The sequence below is a fragment of the Ipomoea triloba genome, chromosome 13 (genome assembly GCF_003576645.1).
Source record: "Ipomoea triloba cultivar NCNSP0323 chromosome 13, ASM357664v1".
NCBI classification, from domain to species: Eukaryota; Viridiplantae; Streptophyta; class Magnoliopsida; order Solanales; family Convolvulaceae; genus Ipomoea; species Ipomoea triloba.
This window is the reverse complement of record NC_044928.1, coordinates 30,437,721-30,456,674: the sequence shown is the minus strand read 5'-3', so window position 1 is coordinate 30,456,674 and position 18,954 is coordinate 30,437,721. Positions and strand designations below refer to the sequence as shown.

The 18,954-nt window shown below is 40.1% G+C and overlaps 4 protein-coding genes across 4 annotated transcripts; 2 read left to right on the top strand and 2 right to left on the bottom strand.

Annotated features, from left to right (window-relative positions):
* The first annotated feature begins 542 nt into the window (after positions 1-542).
* On the top strand, positions 543-3,022 carry LOC116002321 (heterogeneous nuclear ribonucleoprotein 1-like). The gene is made up of 2 exons (XM_031242433.1): positions 543-966; positions 1,493-3,022. The coding sequence occupies exons 1-2, from the start codon at positions 745-747 to the stop codon at positions 2,648-2,650; spliced, it is 1,380 nt and encodes a 459-aa protein (XP_031098293.1). The 5' UTR covers positions 543-744; the 3' UTR covers positions 2,651-3,022.
* Positions 3,023-5,243: 2,221 nt separating this feature from the next.
* LOC116002712 (protein unc-13 homolog) lies at positions 5,244-11,499 on the top strand. The gene is made up of 6 exons (XM_031242879.1): positions 5,244-5,969; positions 6,550-7,080; positions 7,395-7,748; positions 8,636-9,088; positions 9,332-9,518; positions 10,214-11,499. Exons 1-6 carry the CDS (start codon positions 5,361-5,363, stop codon positions 11,203-11,205), a joined length of 3,126 nt encoding a protein of 1,041 aa, XP_031098739.1. The 5' UTR covers positions 5,244-5,360; the 3' UTR covers positions 11,206-11,499.
* Positions 11,500-11,671: 172 nt separating this feature from the next.
* Positions 11,672-13,585, bottom strand: LOC116003158 (mannose/glucose-specific lectin-like). The gene is made up of 2 exons (XM_031243323.1): positions 13,014-13,585; positions 11,672-12,252 (listed from the first exon to the last, which is right to left on the bottom strand). The coding sequence occupies exons 1-2, from the start codon at positions 13,575-13,577 to the stop codon at positions 12,010-12,012; spliced, it is 807 nt and encodes a 268-aa protein (XP_031099183.1). The 5' UTR covers positions 13,578-13,585; the 3' UTR covers positions 11,672-12,009.
* A 3,738-nt stretch (positions 13,586-17,323) lies between these two features.
* Positions 17,324-18,125, bottom strand: LOC116003077 (mannose/glucose-specific lectin-like). Its single transcript, XM_031243253.1, has 2 exons — positions 17,848-18,125; positions 17,324-17,728 (listed from the first exon to the last, which is right to left on the bottom strand). The coding sequence occupies exons 1-2, from the start codon at positions 18,073-18,075 to the stop codon at positions 17,486-17,488; spliced, it is 471 nt and encodes a 156-aa protein (XP_031099113.1). The 5' UTR covers positions 18,076-18,125; the 3' UTR covers positions 17,324-17,485.
* Between the last annotated feature and the right edge of the window lie 829 nt (positions 18,126-18,954).

Genomic DNA, 18,954 nt, shown 5'->3' with positions numbered 1-18,954 from the left:
TTTTAATTTTAAAAGTAATATGACATTTTGAAGTCATTAAATATAAAATTTTAAATTATTTATATTGAAACACTTTTAGTAATTCAAAATCCTAAAAACATAACATAAAAAACATATATTTTTAAATTATCTAGTGTTATTAATTTTTTATTGTCTACTGAATGAATAAATACTCATTAAAATGACACTGAAGTTGTTACTACATGAGTATGCTCCTGTATAATTGTCATAATACCTCATTATAACGAGTTTATAACTTTTTTTTTGTTTTATTTTTGAAAGAGTTTATAACTTTTTAATAAATTAAAAAAATTAGTGTATTTACTAATTTATCATTAATAGTGAAGTTATCCGATCGAATTTCATTGAGAACGGTATTGACTTTTTGTACTACTGTATATTGAGAAAGTAGTTATGAGCCGATACTACCTTGTAACAGAGTTAACTGTTAAAAAACAAACTATTAATAAATTATAATAATTGGACTAATAATTTCTATCAGGAATGTTCTTTGTTCATTACAGCACAAATTATTGAAATCCAAAGCAGCAGCAAAATTCATCGAATAATCCGAAGAATCTGGCCATCAAAATCCTCGCCAATCAATCGCCACCATTAGTCCAAGAAAATCAGCACCGTACATTCTTCGTCTCAATTCTTCACTATCTGCTCTGTCCCCGCCTCAAAATCGCCGGTTTTTGCCCTCCCAAACTCCTTCCGACAGACAGACGGCGGAGAGGGGACATGGATTCAGATCAAGGAAAGCTTTTTATTGGTGGGATATCCTGGGAGACGGACGAGGATAAGTTGAAGGATTATTTCCAGCATTACGGCGAGGTGATCCAGACTGTAGTGATGAGAGACAAGGTTTCCGGCAAGCCCAGAGGGTTTGGGTTTGTGGTATTTGCAGATCCCAGTGTTCTTGACACCGTTCTCCAGGATAGGCACACCATTGATGGCCGTACGGTGAGAATTTTTGCTTTATTCTGCTAAAGTTTTGGTCTTTTTCTTGAATTGACTTCTGGGCATAAAGGGATTCTATCATTCTCTGTTAGATAGATATAGAATGGGGGTTTTATTGTTTAGTTAAGTAATTACTGGGCTTCTTTTGAGCTTCAATGGTAATTTTTTCTTTTGAATTCTCTGATTGTCTTAGCTAATCAGGGTTATATAGTGTTTAGGTTAGATAGATTCAGGCCACTGTTCTTCAGTTGTTGATGCTCTTGCATTATAGTGTTTAAGGGGATCTTGAACTGCATTTTGATACTGAATTTTTATACATATATATAGCCTATATTTAACAAGGAAGATTCTATATGTGATGCATTTCTTACTGTTTGGTCTTGCCTCAAATATGTAGCAAATGAGGTGGATAAGTTCTTTATGTTGAAATTTGAGATAGTTTAAGGTTGTAGTGAAAATGGCTATTTCTACTTGTGCCATGTGCTTTTTTTGCCTATTGGATTGACCACAACCACATTATGAAATATAGGTTGAGGCAAAACGGGCGTTATCAAGAGAGGAACAACAGAGCTCGAAAGCTGGGAATGTTAATAGCAGCAGTGTTTCTGGTGGTGGTGGTGGTAGCAATAATAAGACCAAGAAAATATTTGTTGGGGGGTTGCCTCCTACCCTCACTGATGATGAGTTCCGCCAGTATTTTGAAACGTATGGTAATGTGACTGATGTAGTTATTATGTATGATCAGCAGACGAACCGACCTCGAGGGTTTGGTTTTATTTCGTTCGATTCTGAAGATGCAGTAGACAGGGTTTTACACAAGACCTTTCATGATTTAAACGACAAGCAAGTAGAGGTAAAACGCGCTTTTCCCAAAGATGCAAACCCTAACGCTAGTGGCCGTTCCATGGGTGGTGGAAATTACCAGGGGTATGGTGGTTCTGGTAACAGCCCTTATGGTAATAAAATGGATTCCAACAGGTACATGTCATCGCAAAACACTGGAGGAGGGTATCCCTCCTACGGTTCCTCTGGTTACGGTACACCTGGTTATGGATATCCACCTACCGGTGGCATGGGTTATGGTGGTTATGGAAGCTACGGTGGTGCCAATCCTGGTTATGGGAATGCGAATACTGGGTATGGAGGCCTTTCCAGTTCTCCGTATGGAAACCCTAATGCTCCCAATAGTGGCTATGGAAGTGGCCCTGCAGGTGGACCGAGAAGCTCGTGGAGCTCTCAGAGTCCCTCGGGGTATGGGAATGTCGGCTATGGAAGTGCCCCATGGGGTAATTCCAATGCTGCTTCTGGTGGCGGTGCTGCTGCAGGTCAATCAGTGACGGGAGTGGCAGGGTATGGGAGCCAAGGTTATGGCTATAGCGGGTTTGGTGGAAATGACGGGGCTTATGGAAATCCATCTGCTTATGGGTCTATTGGACGTGCTGGTGGTGCTCCAAGAACAAGTTCACCGATTGGTGGTGGTGCTACGGGAGAGTTACAATCTGGTGCCGGGGGCTATGGGGGGTATGGCAATGCCGGTGGAAATTCTGGATATGGAAGTGCAGGCTGGAGACCCGATATACCACAAGCTTCGGGCAATTATGGCTCGAATGGATCCCATGGCGGCCAGGTTGGGTATGGAAGCAGCTATAGTGGTAGTATGCCAGGTCGGCAATCTCAACAGCAGTAATTGCAATGTGCGACTCATTGGAGTCTCTTCCCGCCACTGATTTTGCAGTTCACATGCTGGGAGGAGGGGATGGCGCTTTCAACACATCATACCTGCTAAACGGGACTGGTTGGATTGCTTGAATCTATAGTTTTCAGTACTCGTTTGCTAGTCTAAGTAAAACTAGTTTCATCGAGTAAAGTTTTCCGTTGCTCTTTATAATATTTGCAGGAGTAGTTTCAACTTTGTTGTGCTTATAGCTATTTACTAGATGAGCTTGTTGCATCGTTTCCCATTGTCTGCGAGATATATGAGTCTACTTTATGTCGAACTTCTATCTGCTTGATTCTGATTAGTCTTTTGGTAATGAATTTACGCTTTAGCAGTATTTAACTATTTCATTTTTTAACTGAATACACGGTAACCTTTCGTGTAGAATAGACAATAAGAATAGTAGAAAAGAAAACAGATATGCACAGAAATTCTATATTCCCCGAGGTATGACAAAGGACTTTGTGATGCTTCTTTGTTTCGTTCTTGTAGAAGTGCAGCCATAGCCGGCATTGGATAGATCAGATTCGTAATGGGTAGTGAAGTAAAGTAATGTTAGCGATAGTTGAATTTATTTGGCCTTGTGTTCTACAGGAGGAGAATCCAAGTCATAAAAGTGACCGAATTGTTCACTTGAAGGCGGAGAAGCTACACAGAAGGTCCTATGCGAATATGCCAGAACGTGTTTTTGGTGCTGAGGTTTCTTTAAGAGCAGTGTTATCTGGGTCGCTCGACTTGCATTTCGCTTAAAGCAGTAGTGCTGAATCAGACCGAGCATCTCCGGTTGAGCTTACCCCAATCACCATGAATGAAGACTCCCTAGCCAACAACTTAATGGTATGTTGTTTATGGAATGTGGACTAATCCCCTTCATCCTGTTATGGTGTTGCTGAATTATTGTAGAATCAATGCCCAAAATGCTCAATAATTTCTTTGGTTATGGGAAACTTGTCTTAGTTAAGAGTTGAAGGGATATGGACCTAGGCATGAAGGGTTAAGGTTGGCAGGTGGCGCAACGGAGAGGACGGACAAGGGAATTGGGCGAAGCATAATAAAGGGTAAACAACCAAGGCATCTGAAGGGGCAGGAAAAGGCATGACTGAAGGAGCCGGACCAGCTCTATCAGGACTCGGCTGGGTGTAGGAGGCACTCGTATTGTGCTGGATGAGAGGGTTAACCAATCTACCTGAAGAAGTCAAGTGACTGAGTCAGTCAAACAGTTGGAGTGAGCAGCATGGTTAGCGAGACTAGTCAAATAGAAGAGCGGATCATAAGGCTGAGTTAACTAGTCGTCAAGGAGTCGAGATTGATCGACCGTGTAAAGGAGGAAATCGCCTTGAGAGGGCAGCGAGAAGAGTAATCCGAGCACTAGGGCAGGAGGGGGATAATGAGGGTATGTAATTAGTATGAAGTTAATGGCAATGATAAGATCAGTCGTTGTGGAAGGCAGTTCGACGCAAAGGAAACAGAAACTGGCACAAACTCTCATGAATAAGGCATTTAAAGAATTTAGCTTCATTTATGACATTAATGATAGGTTGAGCGTTTCATTCTTCCTAGCATTATAAAAGGCCCGAGAAGGCTCTGTAAAAGGGGTTAAGCAATTTGAGTATACACGAGAGTTGCGAGCAAAAAGTAATTTTTGGACAAATCATTTAATTTTGTCGGTAGTATTGACCGCCTGCTGACTACTTCGATGGTCACAAAACCAACAAGAGCAATGTTGGTTGCAAGAGTGGATGCAATCGTCCTTAAATCGCTATCGTGCACGCTCTTATCCTCCCAAGTTAGGGAGAATGGAGGCGCAAGCATCATTTATGCTTAATTAATTGGATTACCTTTTCTAGGACGACTAAAACTGCCCCCGTCATTGATCAATATGAGACATAAATGCAAATATTGAAAATCTTTTTGATTTATGGAAAAATTTACTGTCGCTATCTAAAAATGCACTTTTGGGGATCACAAAGAGGTCGCGTTGAAATTAGAACTTTATAGTTACCAAACCAACAACCCAACCAATTTGACCAGGGTTATTCCAATATTGGAAGCTTGGAAGCACTCCAACAATGCCAAAAAAGTGAACTTAACATAATTTATGATTGAACTTGCGATGCTACTACTTTCTCAACCTATTGAAGCACATAGTCAGTATTACTGACACTGAGACTCGAACCCACCACCTCCCGTATAAAAAAGAGTTTGATGCCACTAAACTACAAGATCCTTGGCACTTGCAATGCTATTTAATTTACTCAAAGAGAAAATGATGAAAAATGATATATATATATATATATATATATATATATATATATATATATATATATATATATGTCAAAAAAGTCACCTCTTAAACTTAATCTCATGGACTTATCAACTTAATTTAGGTGTCTGGCTGGTAAGATTTTAATTACGACCACCATTGCCTTATCGCGTTTTCTTCGCTAAAAAACAATAGCCTTTGCCTTTCGCCAACTTCTCTTCATTTCAATCTTTTTCCCTCCCTTTCTATTCCCTAATTTCTTTTAGTCTTCAAGAAAAGAAAAAATTAAAAAAAAAAAAAAAGAAAAAAAACAACCAAAAAAAAAAGAAGAAGATATATATTATGCTCGCCGGTTTCTCTCTCCTGTCCCTTCCGCCGGATATCTGACGACCACCTCTCACCGCCGGAGTTACCGCCATGGTCAACGCTATCCGAATCAGCACCGTCACCGACGAAGCCGAGCGCCCCGCCGGCCGGGAAGATGACGAGGGCTTCCCGGAGAGCCCGCGCGACATGGAGTGGCCGTTCGGGCGGCTGGAAGGCCTAGACACGGACGATTTCCGCGAGGCGGCGTACGAGATATTCTTCACGGCGTGCCGGTCGTCGCCGGGGTTCGGCGGGCGGACGGCGCTATCGTATTACAATCCGAGCGAAGGAGGAGGTGGAGGAGATGGGAGCTGGTTCGGGTCGGGGCAGGAATCTGGAACCGGGTCGCCCAGGAATAAGGCCGCCCCCGGGCAGGGCGGCGGCGGCGGCGTGGGCATGGCCGTGACGAGCCGCGTGAAGCGGGCGCTGGGTCTGAAGATGCTGCGGCGGTCGCCGTCCCGCCGAGCCAACTCCTGCTCGTCGCTGCCGACCTCGCCCAGCGCCGCCGCCTCCGGCGGGTCCCCCAAGATGAACTTCACGGCGCCGTCGCGGTCCAGGCGGCCGATGACCTCGGCTGAGATCATGCGACGGCAAATGAAAGTGACCGAGCAGAGCGATAATAGGCTACGTAAAACTCTCATGCGGACTCTTGTTGGCCAAGCACGTAACTAACCTTTTTTTTTTGGCATGCATATTAGTGGAAAATGACACTTTTTTCTAATATTTACTAGCATTTTTTTCTCCCTATGTATCAATATTAAGCTATTAGGCCATCAATTATTTAAAAAATGACAAATTTTCTATTATCTATTAAATATAAATAGACTTTTGGAAAGTTTAAAAATAAGGGCAAAATAGGTATTTCAAGTCATTTTTCTTTTCCAACAAATTATTGCTGAATAAATGCGAAGAATAACCAACCTTATTTATAACTATTTTATAATTATACTACTTAATTTTAAGCTAATGTTTGCTAGTAACATACTCTGTAATTAAGACTTAAACACAGAATTAGCTAGTAGTGATAAATTATTTGTGTTTAAGTCTGACTATCTATTTGTAAGAGTACAAAATGTCTATTTAACAAAAATGGATAAAAATGATCACTTTGATAGGCTAATATAAATATATGAATAATTTCATAGGAAAAAAACACTACAAACATAAAATTAGGGAAAAAATGCATCATTTTCTTTACATATTCATTCATCAAAATCTATTTCTTCTTCTTGTTCGACAGATGGGCAGGCGAGCAGAGACAATTATCCTTCCACTAGAGCTTCTGCGCCACCTCAAACCATCGGAATTCAACGATCCTAACGAGTACCATTTCTGGCAAAAGCGGCAGCTCAAGATTCTGGAGGCGGGGCTGCTCCGCCACCCCGCCGTCCCGCTCGACAAATCCAACACCTCCGCCCAGACCTTCAAGGAGATCATCAAAGCCGCCCAGGCAAAGCCGATCGACACCGGAAAAAACTCCGAGGTCCTGAGAAACCTCGTCAACTGCGTGGTCACCTTATCCTGGAGAAGCTTCGACGGCCTGGCCACGGATATCTGCCACTGGGCCGATGGGTTCCCCCTCAACGTTCACATCTACATGGCGCTTCTCGGCTCAATCTTCGACATGAAAGACGAAACATTAGTCCTCGACGAGATCGACGAGTTACTAGAGCTGATGAAGAAGACATGGTCGACTTTAGGGATGAATAGATCGATCCACAATCTGTGTTTCACGTGGGTGCTTTTCGAGCAGTATTTTATTACAACCCAGGTTGTGTTTTTTTTTTTTAATACAACTGACCCTATTACATTTTATCTGTTCATCTATACTTTCTCAACCTGTTGAAGCACAAAGAGCCAATATCGTCTCTACTGAGACTTGATCTCATAACCTCCTATATAAGAGAGTCACTACAGCCGGAGTTGGGTTAAGCATACATGTGGTTAATATTAATTATGCTCATTTCCCTATTCTAAATGTGTTTCTGTAGACTAGCTATAAGTTGTAACTTCCGTTCCAACTACTTCTATTTATAGCCTATTGGATTGTCATTAATAAGCACAATTTTACTCATAACCTTACAGGTTGAGCCGGATTTGCTCAGCGCGTCGCTGGCAATGTTAGCGGAGGTTGCGAATGACGCCAAGAAAGCGGACAGGGAGCCTATTTATGTCCAGATGTTGGGGGATGTTTTGAGCTCCATGAAACAGTGGTCGGAAAAGAGGTTGCTTGATTATCATAGGAATTTTGACAAGGGAAATGTGGCTTTGATGGAGAATATTCTTCCCTTGGTTTTCTTGGCCACCAAAATTCTGGAAGAGGATGTTCCGGGCTATGCTACGACTGTTGAAGCTGGGAAGGAGGGTGTTCCTGATGCCTCTGCAGGGAATCGGTTGGATCATTGTATCCGTTCATCCATGAGAAATGCATTTGCAAAGGTATACTTTAGCATAGCTTCTAATTGTTCTTGAATGATGAGAGAAATTCGTATTTATTATCTTATGGCAGGCATCCGATACATTTACTTTATGATTAATAAAGGGTCACAAGGGATAAACCAGTCTAGATTATTTATAGCTATATGAGGTTTCTGTTAGAAGCTGAACTTATAACATTGTGATTACCAAGTCAACAAGCTGACCAATTTGTTGAGCGGCCTTATAACTTATTTATAGCCTATGTTTGATTCTTTAATTTCCCTCTTCTAAGTGCTTCAATCACTAAATCTTGTATGACTTTGATCTAAAAAAACCCGTACACATTATACACTACTAAACCAACCTAATTCCCCCTGACGGGCACGGTGTGAACTAGCCTTTGTTGCTCATAGGTAACTGACACAAACCAAGAAGTCTAATATGTAGCTCCTGTTAGAAGCTGAACTTGTAATCTTATGGTTATCAAGTCAATTGTCCAACCAACTTATTGTGGTTGCCCTAACGGAGCTTATAACTTATTTTTAGGCTTGTCGAAGAGAGCCTATGTTTGATTCTTTGCCTCTTCCATGTGCTTCAATCACTAAACCTTGTATGACTTTGATCTAAAAAACCCGCACGCATTATACACGGGTAAATTAGCCTAAGTTGCCGTGACGGGCACGGGACAAACTAGCCTTTGTTGCTCATAGGTAATCGACACAAACCAAGACGGCTAATATGCTGCTCCTCCTGTTAGAAGCTGAACTTGTAATTGTGTGGTTACCAAGTCAATAATCCGACCAACTTGTTATGGTTGCCCTAACTTATTTTTAGGCTTGTTGAAGAGAACCTATGTTTGATTCTTTGCCTCTTCACTAAATCTTGCATGACTTTGACATGAAAAACAGATGTTGGAGGAGAGGAACATAAACGCGGCGATGTTCGAGAAGCAAGAAGCGAGCGAAACACTGATCAAATTAGCAGATGCAACAGAGGAATTGGCAGCTAAGGAGAAGGAAATCTTCAGTTCTGCACTCAAGAAATGGCACCCCATTGCTGCCGGAGTTGCAGCCTTGACGCTGCACAACTGCTACGGGAATCTGCTGAAGCAGTACATGGCAGGCGCAAGCACAATGGCTAAGGAGACAGTTCAAGTGCTCCAGAAAGCAGGGAAATTAGAGAAGGTTTTGGTTCAAATGGTGGTTGAAGATTCGGTTGAATGTGAGGATGGAGGGAAAACAATTGTCAGAGAAATGGTTCCATATGAAGTTGATGCGATTTTTGTAGAACAAGTTCGACAGTGGATTCAGGAAAGAGTTAAGACAGGGAAGGAGAACTTTCAGAGAGCAAAAGACAGTGAGGTAATCATTACAATTCGGTAACCTCAACCAAGTTGGTTAGACTGTTAGTTTCGTAAGTATAACGTTTCAAATTTAACTTCTAATAGGAGTGATCTATTGGTCCTGTGAGTGTGGTAAGTAGGATTGCAAGCCTGGATTTATCTGCACGTCATTAAATAGTGATTGTTAATTTTTCTTATCATCTAAAATTAATTGGTGAAGGGTAATTTTTTTTCTTTTTCTTTTCTTTGTTTATAACTGCAGACTTGGAACCCAAAGTCAAAGAACGAACCCTATGCGCAATCTGCTGTAGAGCTAATGAAGCATGCCAAAGAAACTGTGGAGACTTTCTTTGAACTTCCAGTTAACATCACTGATGATTTAGTCCAGAGTCTTGCAGAGGGCCTCGATCAGGTCTTCCGTGAGTACATCAGCTTTGTTGGATTATGTGGTACGTTTTCTCTATTCTCCGACCAAGTTAGTTAGGTTAAGTTCGACTTTCAGTTGAAACGGACAACTTAAATTGGATTTCAAGCTAAATTGGTCAGGTTAAGTTTGAGCCAGCATTTAAACTAGTCAATTATAAATAACATAGACTGATTTCTCCAATCAAGTTCGACTTTAAGTTAGAGTGATCTATTGACCTTCTTGATTTAAGTTGGTAACTATAGGCAACTTAGGCTTGTTTCCCAGCTAAGTTAGTTAACTATGTTCGACTCACAATCATAGTTAAAAAAATCGCTATGCCGCAATTAATTGAGCCTACTCACCCATTTTTTTGGTTTAAATATGTTTAATTTTTTTTAATTTTTTAAGACAAATACTTATAAACTATTTAATACTTTAGTAGTTAATACTAAAATATTAGATATTAACCTAAAAATATAGAATGTGAAATTTAGGGTTATTTTGCATAAAACGATATCATTTTGAGTGAGCCAAATAGAAAGCCTAGTCAGTGCCTAAGAGGTCTAGATGGTCGGCGCCTAAACGGTTGCCTATACCATACGCTAGGTGGTCGACCAGCGCCTAGACCGGATTTTTATAACACTAATGGCAATTGGATTAGCCTATTCAACTTTTTGATTTAAGTTGGTTAGTTATAAGCCACTTATTTACCACATTATGATCATTTGCTGGTTTCAGGATCTAAACAAAACTATATCCCCACCCTCCCTCCACTAACAAGATGCAGCCAAGACTCAAGGTTTTTCAGGCTATGGAAGAAGGGCGCCTGCAGCGTGGGAGTCTACAGCGAGCAACACCGTTTCATAAGCGACGGCAGCCACGTCCGCCCCTCCACCAGCCGCGGAACCCAGCGCCTCTACATCCGCCTCAACACCCTCCACTTCCTCCTCCTCCAGCTCCACGCCATCGACAAAGCCCTCGCCCTCGGCCCGCGAACCGCCCAATCCACCACGCGCAGCCGCCAAGCGCGGAGCAGCACCACCGCCACCGCCGGCGGCACCGTCTCCTACTTCGAACACGCCCGCTCCGCCATCCTCACCGGCGTCCAGCACGTCTCCGAGGCCTCCGCCTACCGCCTCATCTTCCTCGACTCCAACGCCGTCCTCTACGGCAGCCTCTACGTCGGCGACGTCGAGAACGCCCGCATCCACCCCGCCCTCCGCATCCTGAAACAGAACCTCACGCTCCTCTGCGCCATCGTGACCGAACGCGCCCAGCCCACCGCCATCAAAGAGGTCATGAAGGCCACTTTCGAGGCCTACCTCATGGTCCTCCTCGCCGGGGGGAGCTCCCGCGTTTTCTGCCGCTCCGATCACCAGATGATCGAGGAAGACTTCGATAGCCTCAAGAAAATCTTCTCCGCCTGCGCCGGCGGTGAAGGCACAATCGCCGAAGACATCGTTGACCGCGAGGCGGAGACCGTGGAAGGAGTGCTTTCATTGATGAGCCAATCCACGGAACAATTGATCGAAGATTTCAGCACTTTGGCCTGCGAAACTAGCGGAATGGGCATCGTCGGCGCCGGCCAAAAGCTGCCGATGCCGCCGACCACTGGAAAATGGCACCGATCCGACCCGAATACCATCTTGAGAGTACTTTGTTACAGAAACGATAAAGCTGCCAATTTTTTCTTGAAGAAGAGTTTCCACTTAGCAAAGAGGAGGGGATGAAATCTTGATCACAAGAATAGTAAAACTAGTTTAATATACTTAATAAGGAAAACAAAACAAAAACAAAACAAAAAAAATACAAGAAAAACAACCTAAAAAAACATGCATTTCATGAAATTAAGATTTCAGGTGATTCCTGGCCCGTGCTGTCCCGAAGCCAAGGGAATTTCACATTTTATGGGCAAGATTTCAGGCGATTGATGATAATTTTCTGAGATGTATAGCATTGTACTGATTTTTGTCTTCCTTTTGTCATTAGCAGAATATATGATAACAAAAAAGCCTTTGTTGTCAGTCTCTTGCGTATAATTACTTAGATGATTTCTTTAATTTAATACAAATTTGTTGCATAATATATATGATGGAAAACAAAATTGATCATTGATATATAAAAACCATAATTTTTTTTTTTGAAAATAAGCAACTTCATTAATAACTAAAAGAAGGCAGAAATATAAGTAGGTGAGGAAGAAACCCACGACACAAGGACAGACAAAGAACCAATCGGCCTAGCCAAAGCATAAACTACCTGATTCGCTGACCTCCCGGGGGCACAGAGATATTGTGCATATCGCTAGCAATGCGACGGCATTGCTTAATAATCAAACCCACATACAAAAAGTCAAAAGCCAAAGAATTAAAAGCATAACAGAAATTTAAACAGTCAGACTCAACAATAACATTCGATCGACCAAGCCCTTTAAGCCATGACAAAGCTTCTCGGACCGCCATTGCTTCAGCCAAATAAGGATAGTACCACAGTCTAGGTTGACTTGTCCCGGTCAATAATGAAGTGAGATAGAATCATTTTGGTGCAGTGTAGACTCCAATAGAATCAAGATAAATCCCAGAACTCCCATGGAGTCCTACTATCTCACCGTCTTCAACTATGCATGAAAATGAATCTCCACCTTCGCAGCTGCCGATAGGACCATGTTGAGTTCTGTTGGTGTAGAACTTGAGCGATGTTATCACAGTTAAACTATTAATAACACCATAGGTTCCACTTATGCCTGTTAAGTATTCCATTGGAGCATCAATATCCACCTATATTATTAGCAAAGAAAATATGTAGGTCAGTAAAACTTAGTGTGATTATTGAATATGGAGGGTTGGTTTTATTATTAAAGTAGTTTAGGGCAGGTCAATACAATCACTTGGGTTAACAAGAAAAAATGGGAAAATAGTAGAATTAGAGTGATTATTTGCAAAATTGTATTTTTATTGCGTTACGAATGTTAAAAAAATGAACCCCGAACTCCCCTTCTTAGGGTATTTATATACATGCCAACATGAGTAATTCAATTGGTTTCAAATTAGTAATAGAGTGTGGGCAAGGATACAAGAACTAGTGCTAATATCCGCATTGCGGAATTACACCCAATGTGGTGAGTTCAATTCCTTGGGTGTACCAGACACGGGTCCTCCCACCTAATAGGCTGCCGTGATTTATCCGTGCACTACCCTGTCGCGTCCAAATATGGGACTCGGAGAGAATTTCACTTTTTTTGGACAAAAATATTTATACACACCCAACCTATCAATAATCAAAGACAAATTTCCAGCCAAAGACCTTGTGGTCAAGCGGCATGAAGCTACTCTCCCAAATGAGAGGTCGTTGTGCTTCAATAGGTTGAGGAAGTATATATGGACGGATACTACATGTAACATGGTTGGTCTGAGTCCGAGCACCAATCCAACTATCCTAATCTTACTAAATTGACTGTTAGCTGATAGTTCCGAGTCAAATAAGTTAAAATTGGTTGATAATCTAACTATGTTACTAAACAGGTCGGAAATTGACTTACTTGGACGATTGTATCGCCGCCTCCTCCGCCAAATTTGGCGGGAACCTCCGAGTCACCGTCCGGCCTCACGGCGGTTAACGTTATAGAGTCAATGGTTAGCCCATGAACAACAACAATCTGTTTCAAACTCCCTTTACAATCCCATTTCTGTCCTCCCGGACCTCCCCACGCCGCCACTTTTATTTCTTTACAGAGTTTCACCGCCGCCGCCGGCGGTGGAACTTCCGATGAACTCGCAACATGAGCGGTGACAAAAGGGCTCAGTTTTTCTCTAAGCGCGGCGAGTTTTTTGGTGAGCTTTTCAATCCCCAGAATCTTGACGGCTGGGCTAACCAAACCGGAGTGGAGATTTTGAGCATAAAGTGCGAGGCGCTCGATCGCCGGCGACCAGACGTCGGCCCTTTCACGCCCTTCCGGCGTCCGTTCGCCGGCGACGAGGAAACACTGCATCCATGTTAGCTCTATCACCAGGTCCTCCACACGTTCGTCGACCTCGCACGGCGGTGATCGGGAAATCTCGTCGTTGAACTTCGACAGTGCCACGGAAACAGCGGAAATGGCCATTGATGTTGTCGGAAATAACTTTAATTTGGTTTGTGGACTAGAAATTAGAAAATTGTTCGATTTTATAGAGTTGGTGGAGTAGATCAAAATTATTATTATTATTACTTTATTAAATTTATACTCGTAAGAAAAATTGAATTCTGACAAATTCTTATGTGGCCTGCAGGACCAAGTACAAGGTAAACAAAGACAGCTGAAGGAGAAAGATTCTTTAAGTGGTGGCAATAAACATTGTTACTTAATTAGGGTTGTTCATTCATGGCTTTTTTAATAGATAATCACTCTTGACTACGTAAATGCTTTGTTAAAGAAAAATAAAACAGAAACAGAAGCATATAAAGTTATGAGTTAAACTAGTTAATTAATTGGATTTAATATTTTAATGTAATTTAGTCGGTGTGTACTCAACCCAATTGACTGACTTCAGCCTAATTTTAAATTTTGATATGGTATTATAGCCTTGTTCAGTCCACCCTGTGTTCACACAGTTGTTTGTTTGTGGTATTTGTGACACTTGCGTTTCAAGGGAAGGTTCAATCCCAAGTTCCAAACTTGTTCCGTCAAGTTTGAGTTCACCCATTGATCTCTGGTATTGGTGGTGTGACTAGCTTTTAAAGCTTGTGCTTTAGGGATGGTCGAATATAATTAATAGCAAGTTATCAATCAATAAAATTTAAAACGACCCAATTGTTCACTAAAATGAGAATATTGAAGAAAAATAAGTGAACTTAGCAACATAATGACCCAGATTCAAAAGATTGAAAATGTTAATTGGGCATACATAATTTTCTTCCCCAATCCGATTGAATTTAGCTAACATCTCATTACCAAATATCGTTTAACAGCTAAATACCAAATAAGACCATCAGTTTCCGACAATGAATTGAGATAGAATCATCATTTTGGTGCAGTGTAGACTCCAATAGAATTAAGATAAATCCCACAACTCGCATGGAGTCCTACTATCTCACCGTCTTCCAGTATGCATGAAAATGAATCTCCACTCTCGCACGTGCCGATAGGACCATGCTGAGTTCTGTTGGTGTAGAGCTTTAGCGATTTTATGACAATTAAACCATCAAAAACTCCATAGGTTCCACTTATGCCTCTAAGCCACTCCTTTGGAGCATCAATGTCCACCTATATTACACACAAAAAAAAATTACATCCTTCAGTAAAACTTTATGCAATTTAAGCTCTGATACCAAATTGAAGTATTCACTCAATCTTAACTAAAAGCATAAGTTGGTAGTTAGAGTGCAGATTTATGTTTATATATTATATGCCCAACACCTAGCCTTGTTGGTTAAAAAGGTGAAATGGACTTACTTGGACGGTTTTATAGCCGCCGGCGCCGCCAAATTTGGTGGGAACCGCCGCGTTACCGTCCGGGCTCAAGGATGTTAACGTTATAGAGTCAATGATGTCTCCATGAACAATAACAATCTGTTTTAATGTTCCTTTGTGATCCCATTTCTGCCCTCCTGGACATCCCCACGCCGCCACTTTTATTTCTTTACAGAGACTCACCGCCGGCGGCGGCGGCGGAACTTCCGATGAACTTGCAAAAACATGAGTGACAAAAGGGTGAAGTTTTTCTCTAAGGGCGGCCAGTTTTTTGGTCAGATTTTTAATCGCCCCAAAAATCCCATTCGAACCAGACCGCATATTTTGAGCATCAAGTGCGAGGCGCTCGATGGCCGGCGACCAACTCGGCCCTTACACGCCCTTCCGGCGTTCGTTCGCCGTCGATCAGGAAACACTGCATCCATTTTAGCTCCATCACCAGCTCCTCCGCACGGTCTTCGACCTCGCAAATCTCGTCGGTGAACTTCGACAGTGCCACGGAAACAGCGGAAATGGCCATTGATAATGTTGGCGATGATTCGTAAAGCGTTTCCGTATCTGACAAAGCGTTACAAACAGAAAGTATTGCCATTATTTATATATATATATATATATTACAAACAGAGATGTAGGGTTCTGTTTTAATTTATAGATCAGAGGTGATGATAATGACTGGAATTAATTTTGGGGGATCGGACACATTGAATGATGTTTTAGCGACAGTACTATATATGATTGTGTTTTCTGGAATACGAAGAGTTTGTGGGGAAGAATACCAAGAGTTTCGTATGATTGAAAATGTTGTTTTTTTTTTGAATTATACATCTTTTTAAAAAGGCAAAAACTTGTGTGATACCGTCTCAGGGGTCTCAATCCGTGAGATGGGTCGGATCTTTTATTACACGGGTAAATCACATGCCATCCACACACAATCTCACGGTCCTTAGCTTGTTTCTCCCTATGTTCCTGCTACAGACAATTTCTTCCCAGATCGATCGACTTCGGATTTCTCCCATCTCCTCCTCCTTCGCTACTACTGTTGATAACATCTGCAATCTATTAAACGCGACAGTGCCGATTGGCGATGATGGGGAAGAAGGAACTGATGATTTGGTAGGCTCTGGATTCTATGTTGAGTTTGGAGGGAAGTGATTCTTGAGAGTTTTTGTGAAGTTAATGATGAAAATGGCCATTAATGGAAATGGTAGGAAGGTGGTGAAGAGGATTAATGGTGAGATTATTGAGATCTTTGCCATTTTTTCTCAGCTTTTGAGTGCAGTGCAGTGTATGAATACTTTTATATCCTTGTGTTTGTTTCACTTTTTGAGTTAAAACCTTATTCTCAGCCCATCATATTACAAGAAATGATTGATATATTTAATACTTTAAGCATTAAATATAATATATACTTTATAGTTTAAATGTAATACTTTAAAATACAAATATAATAATTAATACTTTAAACATTAAATATAATACTTTATACCATAAATGTAATATTTCATAGTACAAATATATAATCAATACTTTAAGGCTCATATATAATACTTTATAGCTTAAATGCAATACTTCATAACACAGTTTAAGTTAGATATATTTAATACTTTAAACATTAAACACAATACTTTGTAGACTAAATATAATACTTCATAGTCCAAATCTAGTACACAGTTTAAATTAAAAATCATGGAGGTTTCCTATTGAATTATAGAAATTAAATTAAAAAAAAAAATCATGGAGGTTTCCTATTCACACAGAACATTATTATTATTATTATTATCATCATCATTAGTGTTGCAAAAATTTTGCCTAGGTGCTGGCTGGCCGGCTGCCTAGCGTATCACCATAATTGGTGTTCTAGGCAGTTGGCCGACTAGGTGGCTGACTAGGCCGCTTAAGCGCCGCATAGGCGCTAACTGCCTAGGCCTCCTAGGTGCCAACTAGGTCGACTAGGCACGAACTACGTCGCCTAGTATTAGCTATTGTTTTGATCTTTTTAAAATGAGTTATTTCACTCAAAATGATATCATTTTGAGCGAAATAACACTAAATTGTTCAAAATTTAGATGTTTTATATGTTAATATTTAATATATTAGTATTAACTATTAAAGTATTAAATAGTTTATAATTATCAAGTCCTACAAATTAAAAAAAAAATACACAAATTTTTAAAAGTATAAAAAATAAAATAAATAATACACGAGTGGCTAGGCGCCGATTAATCCTCGCTTAGGCGCCCTAGTTACTCCCGAAACGCCTAGCGATTTTTTCAGTCATTATTATTATTATTATTATTATTATTATTATTTTTGAATACTACTAACTCTAAACATTATTTATTTATTAAAAAACAAATTATAAAAACAACATTTATTATTATTAATATGAGCATACAAGGTTGACGAATCAACAAATCTCATACATCAAAGGACATTTGACAAACATAAAATTAACAAGCAACACTTAATACAACATTATTCAAACCATTTGGAACTTATTCAACAACCAACACAGACGTGTTCCAATGGAGCATTAAGCTTGAGAGTGACGATATAATCACTTAGGCACTATAAATACCAATAGCATCAACATAGAATCCAGCTCGACCAATGAATCCAACAATCTTTTGGCCATTCGGAGCCTGAAAGTTGAATGGCCTTCCAACTTCAGGGCCGTATGGCCCGAACACTCTTACATTGGTAGTAAATTTTATTGATCGTAAGACACTGTACGTGCTATCTATGAAAGGTCCAAACGTTCCGCATATTTCGGTCAAGTATTCATCCGCGCCATCAATAAAAACCTAACAAGAAAAAGTTAGAACTTTATATATATTCATACTTAGTAAGAAGGAAAACAAGTTTGAACATATATATCACAAACAATAAATTAAATGAAAATGTTACAAATTAAATGTATAACCGTGTCAGTACGGGTGACCCTGGTATCTGTTCCACCTCCACCTACTGTGATCGTTTCCTTTGAACCATCATCTTTAATGCAAGAAAAAGTTATACCAATAGGGTTGTTATTCCCTGACCCGCCAGAAAGAATAACAATTTGATTGATCTTGTTAACCGGTCGAAAACTCCAAAAATTTCCACCGTAATTTCCCAATGGACCAGATACGGTATCTATAGGAACTGCCATGGTTTCTTGGATGATAATTGAAAAGCAAAAGGAAGGGATGAAATGATAAAGTTTTGTTTGATATGGTGTGCAGACTAGGAAGAGTTGGGGTCCCTTTTATAGGGAATGAAGCTAAGTGGGAACATGGATGGAATATTAAGCTTGTGTCATATCAAGTTTATCAGTATTACTTATTATGCCAAAAGTTATAATTAGTAGTAAAGATGTATCTTTATTTTCTTACTTGTGTAGTAGTTAGCGTTACGTTTTGATGACATAATGTTGGACTCAACTCTCTGAGCAGTACCAACAATATCTAATCTAAAATATTTCACAATCATATACTCTTCAGTGATTCTCAACTGTTGATCTGCAAAAATGAATGAATTAGATCAATTATTACCTTTTATTTGGAAGCATATTCTCATATGAATCCTTATGTCGCACCAATTCTTTATTTTCATAAGCCATACTAGTTTGTTAGGATTTTTAAATTAAATATATGGGAAACTTCTGGTCGTCTACAAGTTGCATCACGTATTTCAGTATTTGTATTAATAATATATAATTTTTAGTATTTGAAGTGAATAATTAAAAGCAGATGATGACAAAACGATTGTTGTTGGGACGAATAAAAATATTGTAAGTCTTTGTTAATGATTATTTATGTCAATATGTTTGTTATGTTTTTGATAATGTAAAATATGATTGTAAATTACTCATTTCTCTATTTATTCCCAACAGCCACAACCATCGAAACTTTAACGTTACGTTTTTCGAGTTCTTAAAATTATCATATTCTCATTTAAACCAGTTTCTTACTTTCTTCCAATTATAAATTATATATATATATATATATATATATATATATATATATATATATATATATATATATATATA